The sequence below is a fragment of the Vidua chalybeata genome, chromosome 2, assembly GCF_026979565.1.
Source record: "Vidua chalybeata isolate OUT-0048 chromosome 2, bVidCha1 merged haplotype, whole genome shotgun sequence".
Taxonomy (NCBI): Eukaryota; Metazoa; Chordata; class Aves; order Passeriformes; family Viduidae; genus Vidua; species Vidua chalybeata.
In genome coordinates, this window is record NC_071531.1 from 11,334,589 (window position 1) to 11,349,455 (window position 14,867).

General features: G+C 37.3%; 1 protein-coding gene across 1 annotated transcript in view; it reads right to left on the minus strand.

Annotated features, from left to right (window-relative positions):
- Positions 1-211: 211 nt before the first annotated feature.
- The window catches only part of IL1RAPL1 (interleukin 1 receptor accessory protein like 1), a 670,743-nt gene continuing 656,087 nt past the window's right edge, over positions 212-14,867 (minus strand). The window contains exons 9-11 of the mRNA XM_053934082.1: positions 13,456-13,599; positions 3,532-3,702; positions 212-2,220 (exon numbers count right to left, since the gene is read on the minus strand). Coding sequence (XP_053790057.1) covers positions 1,502-2,220; positions 3,532-3,702; positions 13,456-13,599 — 1,034 coding nt within the window. The 3' untranslated portion in view covers positions 212-1,501. The remainder of the gene's footprint in view (positions 2,221-3,531; positions 3,703-13,455; positions 13,600-14,867) is intronic.

Here is a 14,867-nt window from a genome sequence, read left to right on the forward strand (position 1 = left end):
TTTTCGTTATTTAAAACATAAGTATGAGCAAGGTGCTTATTTAATTTGTCTCAAAGATGTCTGGGTGTAAACAGAGTGGTGGGCTTTTATTCTTCCCTGTCAGCCACGGTACATGCATTATTTGCAACTCCTCAAAGATGGAATCATACATAAAAATAAAACTAATTTATTTATTCATTAAAGTGAATAAATTGTTTTAATACTTCCAGGTCTGATTTAAATATTAATTTTGTATAAATAAAGTTTATTCTGAAAACAGTTATATTTCTGGTAATCATGTCATTTTTTTCTGCCTGAGTTCTTACTGAAATCATGTTGAAATTAATAAAGTTTTATTTATCATTACAAGCTAAAATCAAATGAAAGAAGATTTCTTAATCTTGAATATATAATTTTAAAGCAAATACAGTTTTTGGAACATTAAAATACAAGGGACTCTGAAATCCACAGGAAAATAATGTTTTGCTCTTACGTTTTTTTTTGAAAATAACACTTTCTATAATACAAAGTGACAAACCATCTACAATACGGTCTTTTTTATTCCCCTTTGGTTTGGAAGTCATCACTGTACATATCAGCAGGACTCTGCATTTCAGTGTCTATTGCCTCACTTGTCTTACTCGCCTGACATTTGCAAATGTTATTTGCAGGATTTTGAAAGTTGAGAAAGAAAAAAAATGAGTGCTTAAAAAATAAAATCCACAACCACATTAATACTTTTCCAGGACATGTTAAAAATAGGGTTGCTTTTATATTTATAAAAGGGATACAACCAACTCATTCTTAAAATTAGAATTAAGAAAAAAAACAAACCCAAGAAAGCAAAAACCAATCTGGCTATAGTTTCTACACACTCTAGTGACTACTGTGAAGCAACCGATACAGATCGGGTATTTTCTCTTGTTTGACAGGTATCTAGCAAGTTACATGTTAGATGGTCAGACTGGAGTGTTACCCCAAATGGGGGTCTTTGTAAGGGCAGGGAAGGAGCAGTGCACATTACGAGAGTAGAAATGAAACTGGAGCTCTCAGTGAGCAGTGGGGTCCTTCTAAGAACAAGAACTCTCCAAAAGAGGTGAGCTGCAGCAGGCATGGCTAGGCAGGCCAACAAAATGGATGGTGCTTCTGATATCAACATAGCTTTGTCCAAGCATTCCCAAGAGAGGTTATAAACAAACAAACAAAAAGTCTAAAACTATACTAATGAAGCAAAAAAGTTTCCTATCTATACAGCAGTCTCTTCATTTAAAAAAAATGTAAATATACAAATTCCAATGACATATAAAACAAAGTCAAAAATGTGAATGGGAAGAGACATGGGTAAAACAGGAAGACTGATGCTACAAAGAAATTGCAAAAACATATGTACAAGACCCTGTTTTTCCTCGTTTGTTATCGATTGTAATGCATGTTTAACAGCAGCAGTCGAGGATGTAGTTCCAGGCACCAGACTGCAGACTCTGCTCCTACTCAAGGGGGTTGACAGCCCCTTGCATGTCGGTCACCAAATGACACTTGATATACTGGTCTCCCGTGGCAAGAGGGGCAGTATGGCACTGTTTGTGTGAGCCTCTTCGGGGTTCTGCTCCCTGTTAGTTTTTGTCTGCGGCCGCTGCCCGTTTATAAGTGTCATGGGGATGTTGCAGTAGGTGTGCTGGTTACCTATTGAGGTAAGTGGCAGGGTGCCGGCAGGAGGTACATCGTATTCATAGCTCCGATAATAGTGTTTCTGGCGCATCTGTGAATGATATGTGTTATGAAAGGTGGAGCGCAGGTCTGGATGGGCAGTGGCAAGAGCAGTGGAGGTGGCAGCAGCCATGGAAATTGCGGAGACTGTCTGCAGTTCCCCAAAGGGCCCCTGCTCACTGACATCTAAAACCTGCTCGTTTGTCATGGGTTCAATCCTCTTAAAAGGCATTTCGTACTGTAAACGTTTCCAGAACTTGGAATTCAACTTGTTGCATTTTGGCCCGTGCCATTTAATGACAGTGAGGAGCTTGATGGTATGTTTTAGGGCCTCAACCTCCTGGTAGTTCATAACTCCTCGTAGTTCACTGCACTCAATCAGTATCACTTTGATTTCTCCCGTGACTAACATATTTCGAAGCCTTGTTTCCAGTTCAAAGATGCTCCAACCTCTTCTTACCACGTAACTTGGAGTCATGACGATGATCAGTCGCTTGCTTTGGTCTACACATCTTGCCACATCTTCAATGTAGGCTACAAAACAAAACAATTGCTCAAAAAACAATCTAAGAAAACAGTCTGCTCTCATAAACTGGTGAGAAACAACAGAGGCAAATCCCTGATCCCCAGAGATCTCACTGAAATATGCAAAAACATCAACTATAAATGTGCCAGGCTGGCCTGGCAGAACATGATCTTGAGCAACCAGCTCCATGTGGACCTGCTTGAGCAGGGAGGTTGGAAAGATGACCTCCACAGGTCCCTTCCAACCTCAGCCATTCTGTGATCCTGCAAAACACCTATTCCCACACACGCTATGGATTGTATGGAGTGTTACTTCATGAGCTGTGGGTTTGTATCATCTATATCGCTATTGGAACAAATATGTCCATCATGATTTTTACCTTTAAAAAGGCAAAGTCACCCAGTTAGACAACAGAGCAGCAGCCATGTGCTTCAGGACCTCAGTCTCAAACCCAAATGATATTCTAAATTTTTTGGTAGGCTTAGATTCTGCTTTTCCTTCATGCCCCTTCCACATACATTCATAAAAATTGTTATCTCCAGTAAATTAGTGTTTAGTTTGCTGTAGATTTAAAAAATATCCATTAGATTGTTTGATGTTCTATGTTGTTCTTTGTCTATACCAAGTATCCTTTCTTTTATCTTTCATTAAATGTATTGAACTTAGTCACTGTTTATATGGTTACACTGAAGTAATGAAGAATATTACAACAACTGACAAAATATTACTGCACTTATGTTGGAACATGTGAGACGAACATGAAAAATATCTACTTATACCAGCTGGAATCAGTTCTAGTATTCAGTCTCTGAGAATGATCAACTACATCCACTACACAATTGTCTACAGTTGACAGTGACAGAATTCACTACATTTTTTCTGGTGTAGAAGTTATTACTCAACTATTGCCTTAGTCTAAACACAGCTTTTTCCTTCCTGTGTGAATTTCTGTAATACTTAGAATCATGGATATCTTTCCAAACAAAATATAAGGAACTGAAAACAAAGAACTTGGTATTCATTCCTAGATATGCAAGTACTCAAAAAATCTGAAAAATGTTAGTCTCTTTCATTTCCTTTACTTATGCATCCCCTTTCTGCACTGTTTTACCTTCAATCAAAACAATACAATTACTAAATAATAACCTTCTTATCTGGGAAATGCACATTAATGTTTCGTGGCTTATCCTCACCATTCTCTAAGACATGGAAGAAAAGTTGACATTCTGAAAGAGTAGGTACAGAAACAAGACTAAAACAATCACTGCAATCACTCATTTTATCCTTCAATATCACATGGGAATAAAGACATTACTTACTTCCTGTGGGAATCAAATCTCTATCTGGTATGAACAACTTGTATCCATAATGCTTTTCCAGCATATCTGGTAGAATCTCAAGAGCAAATCTTTCTTCTTCTCCAGTTTCTTGATTCCACTGGTCAGGATCCACTTTGGTATAAGATAGATATGCATCATAATCTTTGTTGTCTAAGGAAAGAGGGAAATTAAGTTAATTTTTCCTTATTCTAGCAGTTTCCCCAGATATTTCCCCAGGTATTATTTCTGGGAGAAGTTTCTAGGATGAAGAAATGGTTTAGATAAAATGGCAAGTTTTCACCCAGTCTCCAGATATGCATCCATTCAGCTTTTCTGTTTCACCTGGTAGGGATAGTCTTTAGTTACACAGATGCAAGGAAGGAGAGTTCCACATCCATAGACAGAAGTCAGTTTATGTAAGAATCTGGATGAAGGAAATCCATTCAATTTCAGGGTGACAGCTCATGAGCACAAAAGTCAAAAGTCACTAAGAATAATTTGCATTCTTCTCTAGCATAAAAGGAGAATAAAGAACGTGGAAATAACTAAGCTAATGTGTAAAAGTCTTTGCTGCATAGTAAAAGCATTTCAATCTTTCCAGAATTTTACTATAAATTTAGGACTTGAGGCTGAAATTATCTAAGTGTACATATAACATTCCTTGTAAAATTCTTTAACTCTCCAGGTCTGAAATTATTGCTAAGCTTAAATCTTTCCAGTTTCAGCTCCTGATAATGCAGTCTAAGTTTCTTGAATTCTGTGCACTTAAATTTGCAAATTTAATGTTGCATTAATGTACATTTCATTACTTAACAGTGTGTTACTTCAGTATGAGAAATAACCATGCCTGTGTTTTAAATGTGCTTGGTGTGCCTACTTGAAAGACTGAGTCAAAAGAGCCACCATTAATTTTCATTAGGAGGTCAATAATGCCAAGTGTTCTGGAACTAATTCAGTGGAATAAGAGGTCACGTTTTGACTTTTGTTGTGAAGAAAGCAGAGGAAAATCAATGACAAGAGTAATGAAATGTTAACATCCTTCTAACTCTCTTGACAACATTATGAACAGACTACCCAGAATATCAATTGCTTATAAAAGAGATCTAACTGAATATTCTAAATACTGTGTGTCATAAGCAATGTTATATTCAGTGCTGGCTTCATTTATGTATTGAGCAGCTCCTTTCTTCATCTTACACCTTTTTGTAGTCTGGCAGCATTATTTTGAAAAACCTGCCAGCTGTAGGGTGGATGGAAAGAGTGTAAATGAAATTAATGGAGCGGTGCTAATCTTGAGCAGTCCTCTCTCCCTTCTGAGGAACCATGTGCACTATGCTAATTAACATTTGCAGATGACAGAACAAATATGGTTGTATTGTTACTACTTTTAAACTTTCTAAACCCATGAAATGGCCATGTGCACATTCCGTGCCCTGTACATCTTTTGTGGGATATCATCTATTGGATTGTTATAGCCACAGAAAAAAACAAACTAAACAAATAAAAAAAAAAACAAAAAAACAAAACCATCCAAAACAACAGCAAAAAAAGGAAACTAAGAAAAAGAGAAACATTGCCTTTTATGGGTCCCACTTTCCAGGATTTTTTGGGAGTATTCATGAAAATATGTCCTTTAATAACAGACAAGCACCTCCTGCCTTTGATAATGCATTAAGACTTATTGGCTCAAGTATAATATAGAGGGACATCCACTGCAGGTTTCTGCAGTAAGACTGTTTACCTAGCAGAAGAGTTAGCACACAGTGGGGTCAACAAATATATGGGGAAATTATTACAACTGACAAAATGCTGGTGCTGCAATGACATATTCTATTGTCACCTCATTAATGGTCATAGCCATGGTACAGGCTTGAGACAAGTGCTGCTCTGTTTGGAGTTTTTGAGTAAAGATGAAAATGCATAATTTCTCAAAGAGATGAATAATAAATAATGCAGAATTCAAACAGTTTTAAAGGCTGAGTATTGCCTGTTAAGATACAAGCACACATTCTTACTTGGAGGGGATTATTTGTGCTATGACATTTTTTTTATTGCATATGCAAATATTGCACTTATGCATTTATTTAAAGTACATATTTTTCATATCATGGAGATTCCAGCATCTCCACTAACTACAGATTCATCATCCTGTATTGCAGGGAAGATATCTTTCCCTCCTAGTTTTATTAGTATTTGTAGGGCAAAGAATGGTTGGGGTCTACGGTATATCTGCAGAGATGTGTTTGGGCATCAGGCATGGGGAAGCTCTGGATTAGTTCATCACGATGAGGTCAAATGCAGCTTGTGCTCAAGGTGTGATTCGTTCAGTTTACAAAAGTTTCAGTCAGCCCCAAACCACTAGTACTGCAAGACTCCAGGCAAAACAGACTGTGAGTTACAAATTGTCCTACCATTTAAACCATTCTATGGAGCTGAAAAGAAGTTTGTAAGTGAACAATGATCATGGAGTTACACTCAGACACAGGTTTATATAGACCTTAGGGATAAACACTGAGGGTCAAATCTCATCTTCATTAATAACACACAGAAAGATTACTTCACTTAGTGGCCCAGGTTTCTAGGCAAAGCACCTGTCACATCATTGGAACATGCAATATTTAATCCTGCCCATTCCTTGTGGTACTCATCTACATGCAGAGTATGCTGTCACACTCCCTGTAACTTTCTACAGTGTTAATCCAACAGAAGTGATATAAATTTTTAGGGGATGAAGCTGTAAATGCTTCTTGTTATTCCAAGGATGTGCTCAGCAGCAGTCACCTAAAGGCTCAATGTAAGCATAAAATGAAACCCAGACTCTATATGCATCTACGTTTTCACATGCAAATGGGATCTTTGGGTAAGTAAATTGCTATCAGACATATAAGAACTCATCTGTATGCATGCTCTCTTAACAGCTACACATGAAGAAATGATAAGATGGTGCCTACAGAAAGAAAGATAAAACTTCCTCTTCAACAGGGACCACCAAACACATTTAACATCAAATTTGTATTATAGATGTATGTGTTTTCTAATGATTTCCATGTTACATAGGAAGAAGTCAGCAGTTTGAGCCTTTGAGGGTTTATTAAACTTAAACACTCAAGATATTTCTGCTAATGGGGGACAGAAAAATCATCCTGAAAAATTAAAAAAAAGCCAAAAATCTTTCTAGAGTAATTTTTTTTCTTATCAGCCATATTCAAGCCAGTGAGAAATTCTGACTTTTAGCTGGCATTATACATTTTAGCACAGGAGAGATTAAGAGATCAAAACAAGGAGAAATCCCACAATGTTACATTTCATAATGAAGCTTATTTCAATGAAGATCTATGACCTAGATGATGGAGTCAGCTCATGTGTCTGTGCATCCCGAAATTCTCAGAGCAGCTTGCAGTACTTTTTGGACCATTCAGTGCAGTGGAGGCAGCTGACCATGCACAGGCTGCTCCACAGCTCAGTGTAGCCAGCAAGGCTGGGCAGATCTTTCATTTCCAGATCAGCAGGGAACTGCACAGCTGATTCCTCTCCTTCAGCTGAACATGTGCTCTCCTCTTAAATACCTGGATACTCATGCAGGAGTTAGGAGCAATGCACTGATTTAACTCAATGTTTCAGGATTTCAAGGGTAGCTTTGGAAACTGAAGATTGGATCCTTCCAAATGCTGCAGAGAGCAGGAGTCAAACTGATACAGGAAACTTTTGTCTTAGAAAAACATGCTATGTTCAGGAAAGGTTACAAAGAACCTTTCAAAATATCTCAGAGACTGTAGTTGCTTCAGAATTATGGCATTTCTTAATGTATATTTGCTTCACTATCTTGGGGGCTACATTTAATATATACATTGGGATAGTGGTTATCCTTAATATAATGAAAAAATGTCATTTAATGATGAGTTGAATAAAACACTCAAATCCTAGGTCTGTCAAAAACAGTATTTACTGTTGCTGATGCAACATTTTCTATTATTTTAAAATGTCAAGCCCTTTTAATGTTAATAAAAATTAAGAACACCCCACACAATTTTTTCCATGGCATGGTATATTTTAAATGTAGCATTCCTCGTGATAGTTCATATTCTTGTGCAAGTGAGAGATGTTGAATTGTATGGGAGTCTCTTTCTACTTTATATCTGAACTTTTTAACCTATAACAATCTCTTAGTTTGAATTCCAAAGATGATCTTGGTAATATTTTATTTTTAAAGATATATATATAACATAAATTACACATGCACTTTAGATGCTGTGAAATAGGAAGAGAGAAATAAGAAGGAATTTTCCTTTTAATTAGGACATTTCATGTACAGAATCTAGAAAATCTCATATTTAGTGGAGACATAAATTGAGTTTTTATTGTTTGAATTGCATTTCAGATGTAAATAAATAGCATAAACAAGAAGAGTTAAAAGAAACTGTTTTCCAGCAATAAAATTGTAATTAAATAAGAGAAAAATCCCTTCTTGTAACCAGTAATGTTTAGAAAGAAGAGAGCTGCATTTTTCTAAGGTGATTTTAATAGAATTTTAAATTGATATTCATAGAGCAGGATTTCTTATCGTCACAATTTGCCAATAGCCAATAAGAATATATAAACGAGTGGTGAGACTGCTACTGCAAACTTATTTTGTGCGTCCCCAGGGAACGTTCAGTAATTGCAAAGTCACTAACTTCAGCAGTAATTTCAGTCTAGCTATACCTGCATAGCATAATCATTAACACAAGTGCTTAGGTGGTGCTTAAACCAATGGTAAAAGTTATATTTTAAAGTTAATAACTTAGTTGCACAGAAATCTGAAGAATCTTAAAGCCCTGGCATTCCTCGCTGCTTAAAAGTTTCACTGGGATGAAATCCGGGAAACCACTAAGAACTATTTCTTACCTGCTCTTGTCCTGGACAGTTAATAAGATATTATCTGGGCATTCCCATAGGTTCATCCATGAACCCTGCTAGTCTTTTGCAGCTAAATAATAGCAAAGACAAAATCATGATTGCATAAGGACTCCCAGGTGCAACAGGAACTACAAGGAAGAACCAGTTTCATCAATCTCCTAATTTGAGCATTGATTTGCTTTCCCTCAGCAAGAAGCAGAAATTCATCTCTCATGAAAGGGCAAACAGCCTAGCCAAGAAACATTATAGATGTCATGTACCAAATCCAAACAAGATTTCCAGAACTGAGAGAGCTCAGCAGTGACACACTTTAATCTTATTAGGAGCACTTTGCTTTATTTCTTTATTTCAGCAATGTGGTGGAAAACAAACAAAAAACCAAACAAGTAGCCACTTTCCCTCTTCTGGAACTGAAACTCCCCAGGCCTGGGCCCAGTCGCCTTCCCTGTAACAGAGCTGCACAGAGGCCGTGGCTTCCTTCAATGCAACAAGGTTTCCATGGCAAAGAAAGCTGAGAAGAAGATTGAGGACACCATAATGAGCCCCTGGCCAATATTTTAGAAACAGCTGATGGAACCTAAAGGCACCAAGGGTCATTGTGAAAGTCATAATTTCTGCTCTTAAACAAAACTCTTACTTTCTAGCTATCAGTTGCCTACAGTCTTCTTTTTTCCCTTGAGCCTAAAGCTTGACTTCTTCTCTTTACATCACATTTAGTCAGGTTTGGTCTTCAATTACTACTTGTTTTTGCCAGCCTCCTAGTGAAAATTTTCTCTTTTTTTTCTTTTTAAGATTGTGTTCACCTTTGCTTATTAATTCCATGATAAAAAATTTCCACCAATTTAAAAGACTAAAAATCTACCCAGGTAATGGTAGCAGCAGATACCTGCAAACTGTTTCTACTCTTAGCTGTACCATATGGTCTTGCCTCTGAAACTAGAATCTAAAACACAAACACATGCAGAAGTTTTTGAGTATGCTTGCCTATCTTACCACATCCAATGGTTTTTAGCCTGTCACCCATAGACTTCTGGATTTATCCATAATGTAAATTAAAACTAGCATACAGTCATTCACATATGCACTAGAACGTCTCAGATCTTGAAATGGCAAAAAAAAAAAAAAAAAAAAAAAAAAAAAAAAAAGCCAGCTATTTGGATCACTTTGAGCCTCCTATCCACTCTGAGGCAGGATCATAACTGCACCACTGAGAGAAGTGACTCTCCTCTCCACCTTCACTGTGGCAGCTGTGGCTGTCATGCCTGGGGACTGATCCTTGCACAATTTGATGAGCAGGAAATGTAAAAGGAGAAAGTTGTCCCAGGTAAAACAGTGTGAAAATTTCTACTTATTTTAGGGTGCCTGGAAGTCAGCTTATATCTAGATAAAGAGCAGATTTCTATACAGTAATAATATATCTTTTGATACAATGAGCTTTTAAGGTCACAGAGTGCAAGCTAGAAAGAAGTCAGGGCATGTGTTGATTGGAGGTACTTGTAGATGGTTGTTTACATTTTCACTCTGTCAGTTAAAGTACAATACTTATTTTCATAAAGTAATTTAAGAACTGGGAACAGCAGCAAGAGAAGTTCCTTGGAAAGTAAAAAATACACAAAAAACCACTGCTAAAAAGTGACAGAAAATGAACACGGTATAAAATCTCTTTTGTTGGAGCTCAATGTACAACAAAACAGAAGAAATCGTGGCTTCCACTAATATAATTTTAGTCCCTAAAGTGTGCTTTATGGACAAGGCTTTTTAAAATAAGCTTTTAAGTTTAAAGCTGCAAAGCTAAAAAGGTTACCTGACATTTGACAAAGATTATCCCTCAGAAGTTCCCAGTAAAGTATCTATTTCTGAAAATGTTGTTGTTTTCAGAACAGTCAGGACATTTCTTTGTTTACATTGCACTTCAAGCTATCATCTTAACTGTGTATGCAAAGAGATCTTGAGTTGGATTTTTACTCTTAAACAGAGGAAAATTTTCCTCTGGAGGAAGGATTTTTTCCTCTGAAGGATTTTCCTCTGAAAATTTTCCTCTGAAAGATTTTTCCTTCCTTCTTCCCCAGAAAGATTTGGGAGTTTCTGGCCACCAAATCGGTAGTGGTGAGTTATGGCTCAGAGATGCAAGGTCATGCCAAACACCTGCAGGTAAAAAAAGCTACTGCTTTGCCAAGGGTCAGAGTGTTCCTCTTGTCCCTGTGCTCCAGTGACAGAGGGAGCTGTCAGACATTCACAGTGAGGTCCCTGACTGGACAGGGGCACCCTGTGCTCCTCTGCACTGAAGGACACATTGTGGTGTCCATCACACATTCCCCTCGTGTGGGGCCACTCCCATGCAGTTGGAAAGCACAGGCACGGAATGAGAGAAGAAGCAGCAATATTACTGTATCCAAAATTAGTAGGAAAGGCAGGGAATCAACCACAAAAACATAAAAGGGGGCTTCAATTCCCATTCCCAGGATTGAGCTGCAGTGTCTGCAGGAGAGAGAACAACAGAAGGAGAGTCTTGTCCTTAGGCTGAGAAAAAACACTGGGAAATTCAAGTGTAAGTTAGAGAAGCGAGGAATGTACAGCTGCAAACACTTCTTTAATCTGCAGTATCCTACAGAAAGTAATAAATTGAGTTGCATTAGCTGTAAGGGTTAAATACTTTGTTTTCAAATACTTCTCACAATTTACCCATGCCTCCCACAAAAATGCGTATGTTAGTTAGCCTCAGAAAAACTGATGTGTCTAAGGCTTGGAAAGGAAAAAGGAATTGTGATGAGATTTGACATCCTGAAGGGCTTGTTCTCTGATCAGGGAAGAAATGAAGCATTGAATTTTAAAAGAGATTTTCAACTGAAAATTTTAATTGGACCTCACCTTTAAAGTGTTTCAAATCCTCTCTGGGTACAATACAGCACACATAAAAAAAAGACTGTGATATTTTGATGTTTGCTTATCTCCATGCTGTCCTGAAGTATGACAGAACATGGTGTAAATTATGAATAGAACGTGGGCGCTCTGCTGCTGCACTGCAGGAGATGTGGTTAGAATAGGATCTTAGAGTTCAGCATTTTGTGTTTGTCAATAACAAACTAAGCCAAAGGAAGGGATCTTGGTGTATGTCTGCAATTTATTTCTGCACAAGCCATGTCTTGGGCTTCTGTGGAACATTTTCTCTCCATCTTCCTTCTTTTGCACGAGTGTAAGTGAAAGAGACAGAGTGAAATGTGCAGCTGCAGTCACTTCATTAACACATGTTGCCAGCATACTGAAACAGTAGCAGCTACATGTTTTCATTAGGAATTTGTAAGTAGTATTTTTCTTTTTATATTGCTGCGGTTAAGCACTCAAGCTATCAGTGTTTACCCTGATCTTCGAAGGAAAATCCATGCTTGACCTTCTTTAACAATGACCTTTGCTCAGAAGGATAAACTGAATGGATATTGGTTTTCCTCCTTTTGAATCACAGAACAGTATTCTTTAGAGGTAACTTTTTCTTATGCTTAAAATCCATGATTCAAGTATTGCTGTTCCCAAGCAACCAGTGTTTGGGATGGGACAAGAGAGAGAGGCAAGAGTATAACACCTGGCAGAGTAAGTCCTCAAATGAATTGGAATTATTTGAGAAAATGATAAATAACAACTATAAAAGCAAGAATTACTGATACTAAGGGAGAAAATATTAAATTACATCTATTTAAACAGTTATTATTTTAAGTGTTTATTTCTGCATATTCTAATATGACTATTATTAAATTCACATAATTTATGGAAGTAAGCATGCCCATTTAAAATGGCAGCTGCTTTGTGGATAGGAGAGGAACTCAGCTTCTGTAAAAAAAGGTGTCTGCCAAAATCCTCCATGACTCACAGTCCCTCTGGGCCTCAGTTTCCTCCTTGGTAAAATAAATAGAATAACCTGACTTTTTTCCTCACTGAGCTGCTACATTAATACATCTTTTTGTAAATCCCACAGAAGGTTACAAAATGTTCTGATGTTCTTTAGCTTGTTGTTCTGAGCATTTTCTATTTTGAATCCTTGTGCATTTTTAGATGGGAGGCAGAAATGGGTCATTCCCTAGTGATTTTATTATGGAAATCTTATGTAAGGATCTGTAATTCTGCAACTACTCTTTTCCTTATCAGTGACAGATTTAGCCATCACTTTTTTATCAGTATATATTTATTTTAATATGTCACAGTGGCTTCTGCCTACAGGCTATTATCTTGACCTGCAAAAAAGCCTTTTATTAGTATTTCTGTAGGACAAAAGGTCCTGTCACCAAAGACATAGTAGTAGCTCGAAACACCAGAAACTCTACCCAAGAAACCAAATCTAATTAATCAGAGCCTGCAGCTCAACCCTGTTTGCTGTTCAACCCTAATTTTGTTTAGTAAAGCTAGAGGCAAAGATGACCTTTTCCTTCAGTCCTTAAAAAGGTAAAATGAAAATGCATGTATATATTTGACAGAGCTAATGCATATACTGTGGATTACTTTTGTTTAGGCTGGATGTTCTTGAATCACAGAATAACTTTAATGACCATTTGCAACCTGCTCAGTGATTAAGTAAATTAACTCAAGCAAAGGAATACTGGGTACATTCCCAAACACTCAGTATGGTTTATTGAAACTGATCAGTTTAAACAAGCAGTAAATTGAGATACACTTCAACCTCCAACTATCTGTTGAATACAATTAGGGAAAACACCCCCTTGCTCACAGAGAAGTAAAGCTGTCTTTCAGTACTGACAGGAAGAGAAAATCCTTAATGTACAGATGTTGGCAATTTACATTCAGTGTTGGGAATAAAAATCTAAAAAACATGGATGTCTTCTGGAGCTCCAGAGAGCAGCACATACATCAGCTCAGCAGTGACTGTGCTTATGTGCTGTATGAAGAATGTATATTCAAGTCAGCACCTAAAATTGCAGTTGTTAACACATCTTGAACTGAAATGAAATTTGGGGCTTGGTTGAGAGAAATAAAAGACAGATATTCTTAGAAAGCAGAAAATGTGCTAAGAATCTGCCTTACCTCCATCTAGTTCTTCAGCTCCAAAATGATTTCTGTAGAAGAGCATAATCTCTATCTTGTAACACTTGTAGATAGTCACTAAACAAACAAGCAGCAGCAGAATAGCACCAAGCCCACCAGCAAGCTCAACTGTGTACATCAGCTCTGCAAAGAATTACAAAACGCAGTAACAACCACATTCCAAACCACGGAAAGATTAGCAGCAGACCTTGTATTTCTGTCAAACATTAAAATAAAATAATGAATTATGGGTTATTTATGTATTTATTTCATTATAAAGCCCTTGAATGAATACCTAATTGATGGGGGTTTTATTCTTCAATAAACTGTTTTTTCCCTCTGATACACCTTAGGAATTGCTCATTTAAGAAATAAATTTTGCTGGGGATGTGTGTGTGTGTGTGTGTGTGTGTGTGTGTTTGTCTATCAGTATGTGCATATATGTGATACATTTTGTAATTCTCTTCCTTTTTTCTTTCTGTAGATAACAATTTGCTTTACCTAGATAAATGTTGCCATTTGACTTAGAGTGAAATCAAAGGCGAATGTTTTGAGGACTTATAATGCAAAATCAGCTCTTCCCTCATTCTATATACAAACTGGATGTGGGCAAACTGAAGAAGATTTAGGATTTTATTTCCAAAATAAAAATAAAAATAATTTTAAAACCTCAGAAAACACTTGAGAGATGTGAAGACACATTATCCAAGGAACCCTACAACCTCACATCTCAGTTATGTTAATATTTTTAACAGTTTCCTAGAGGACTGCATTTTATTCTCACTTTTCCCCTAGTGGGCTTAGCTAATGTATAGACACAGCAAGCAGTCCTGGTTTGTCTGTTATGACATTCCCATTCAGATCCCCTACTGTCTCTGCTGCTGGATGGTTTGGGATCATCACCATGGAGCTCCGTTCCTGAGGACAGGGAATGGTCAGTTGTGGGCATCACAAGTGTCCAGCACCAGCAGTAGAGCCACTTTTCAGGGCAAAGGTAATATGCCACCATGGACTTTTGCTTCCCCCAGTTTGAAGAAAGCTCACAGAGCTTTGCTACTTTTCATTTGCCCATTGACTGAAAACTGGTAGAGTCAAAAAAGGAGGGTAGGAGGAGAGTTGCTAACAATTTTGTAATTTGAAATCACTAGATGGCAAGTCTGAAGACCTTCCATGCTTTTCCAAATCACACAGTTTTGAGGAATGATAAAACACCAGATCTTGGAAATCTAAGATACAGAGTTTGCTTCATAAAAGATCTGTGCTAGAACAAGTGTTATTTTCACAGTGTCCTCTTCAGGTGAGCAGCTTCTGTCTGAGTGTAGTGTGGACCTGGAGTAACCTTTTTTGTGTGTGGTTGTGCAGATTTGATAATCCAGCACAATACAATTCAATTAGAGAAATAAAAGGTTAGA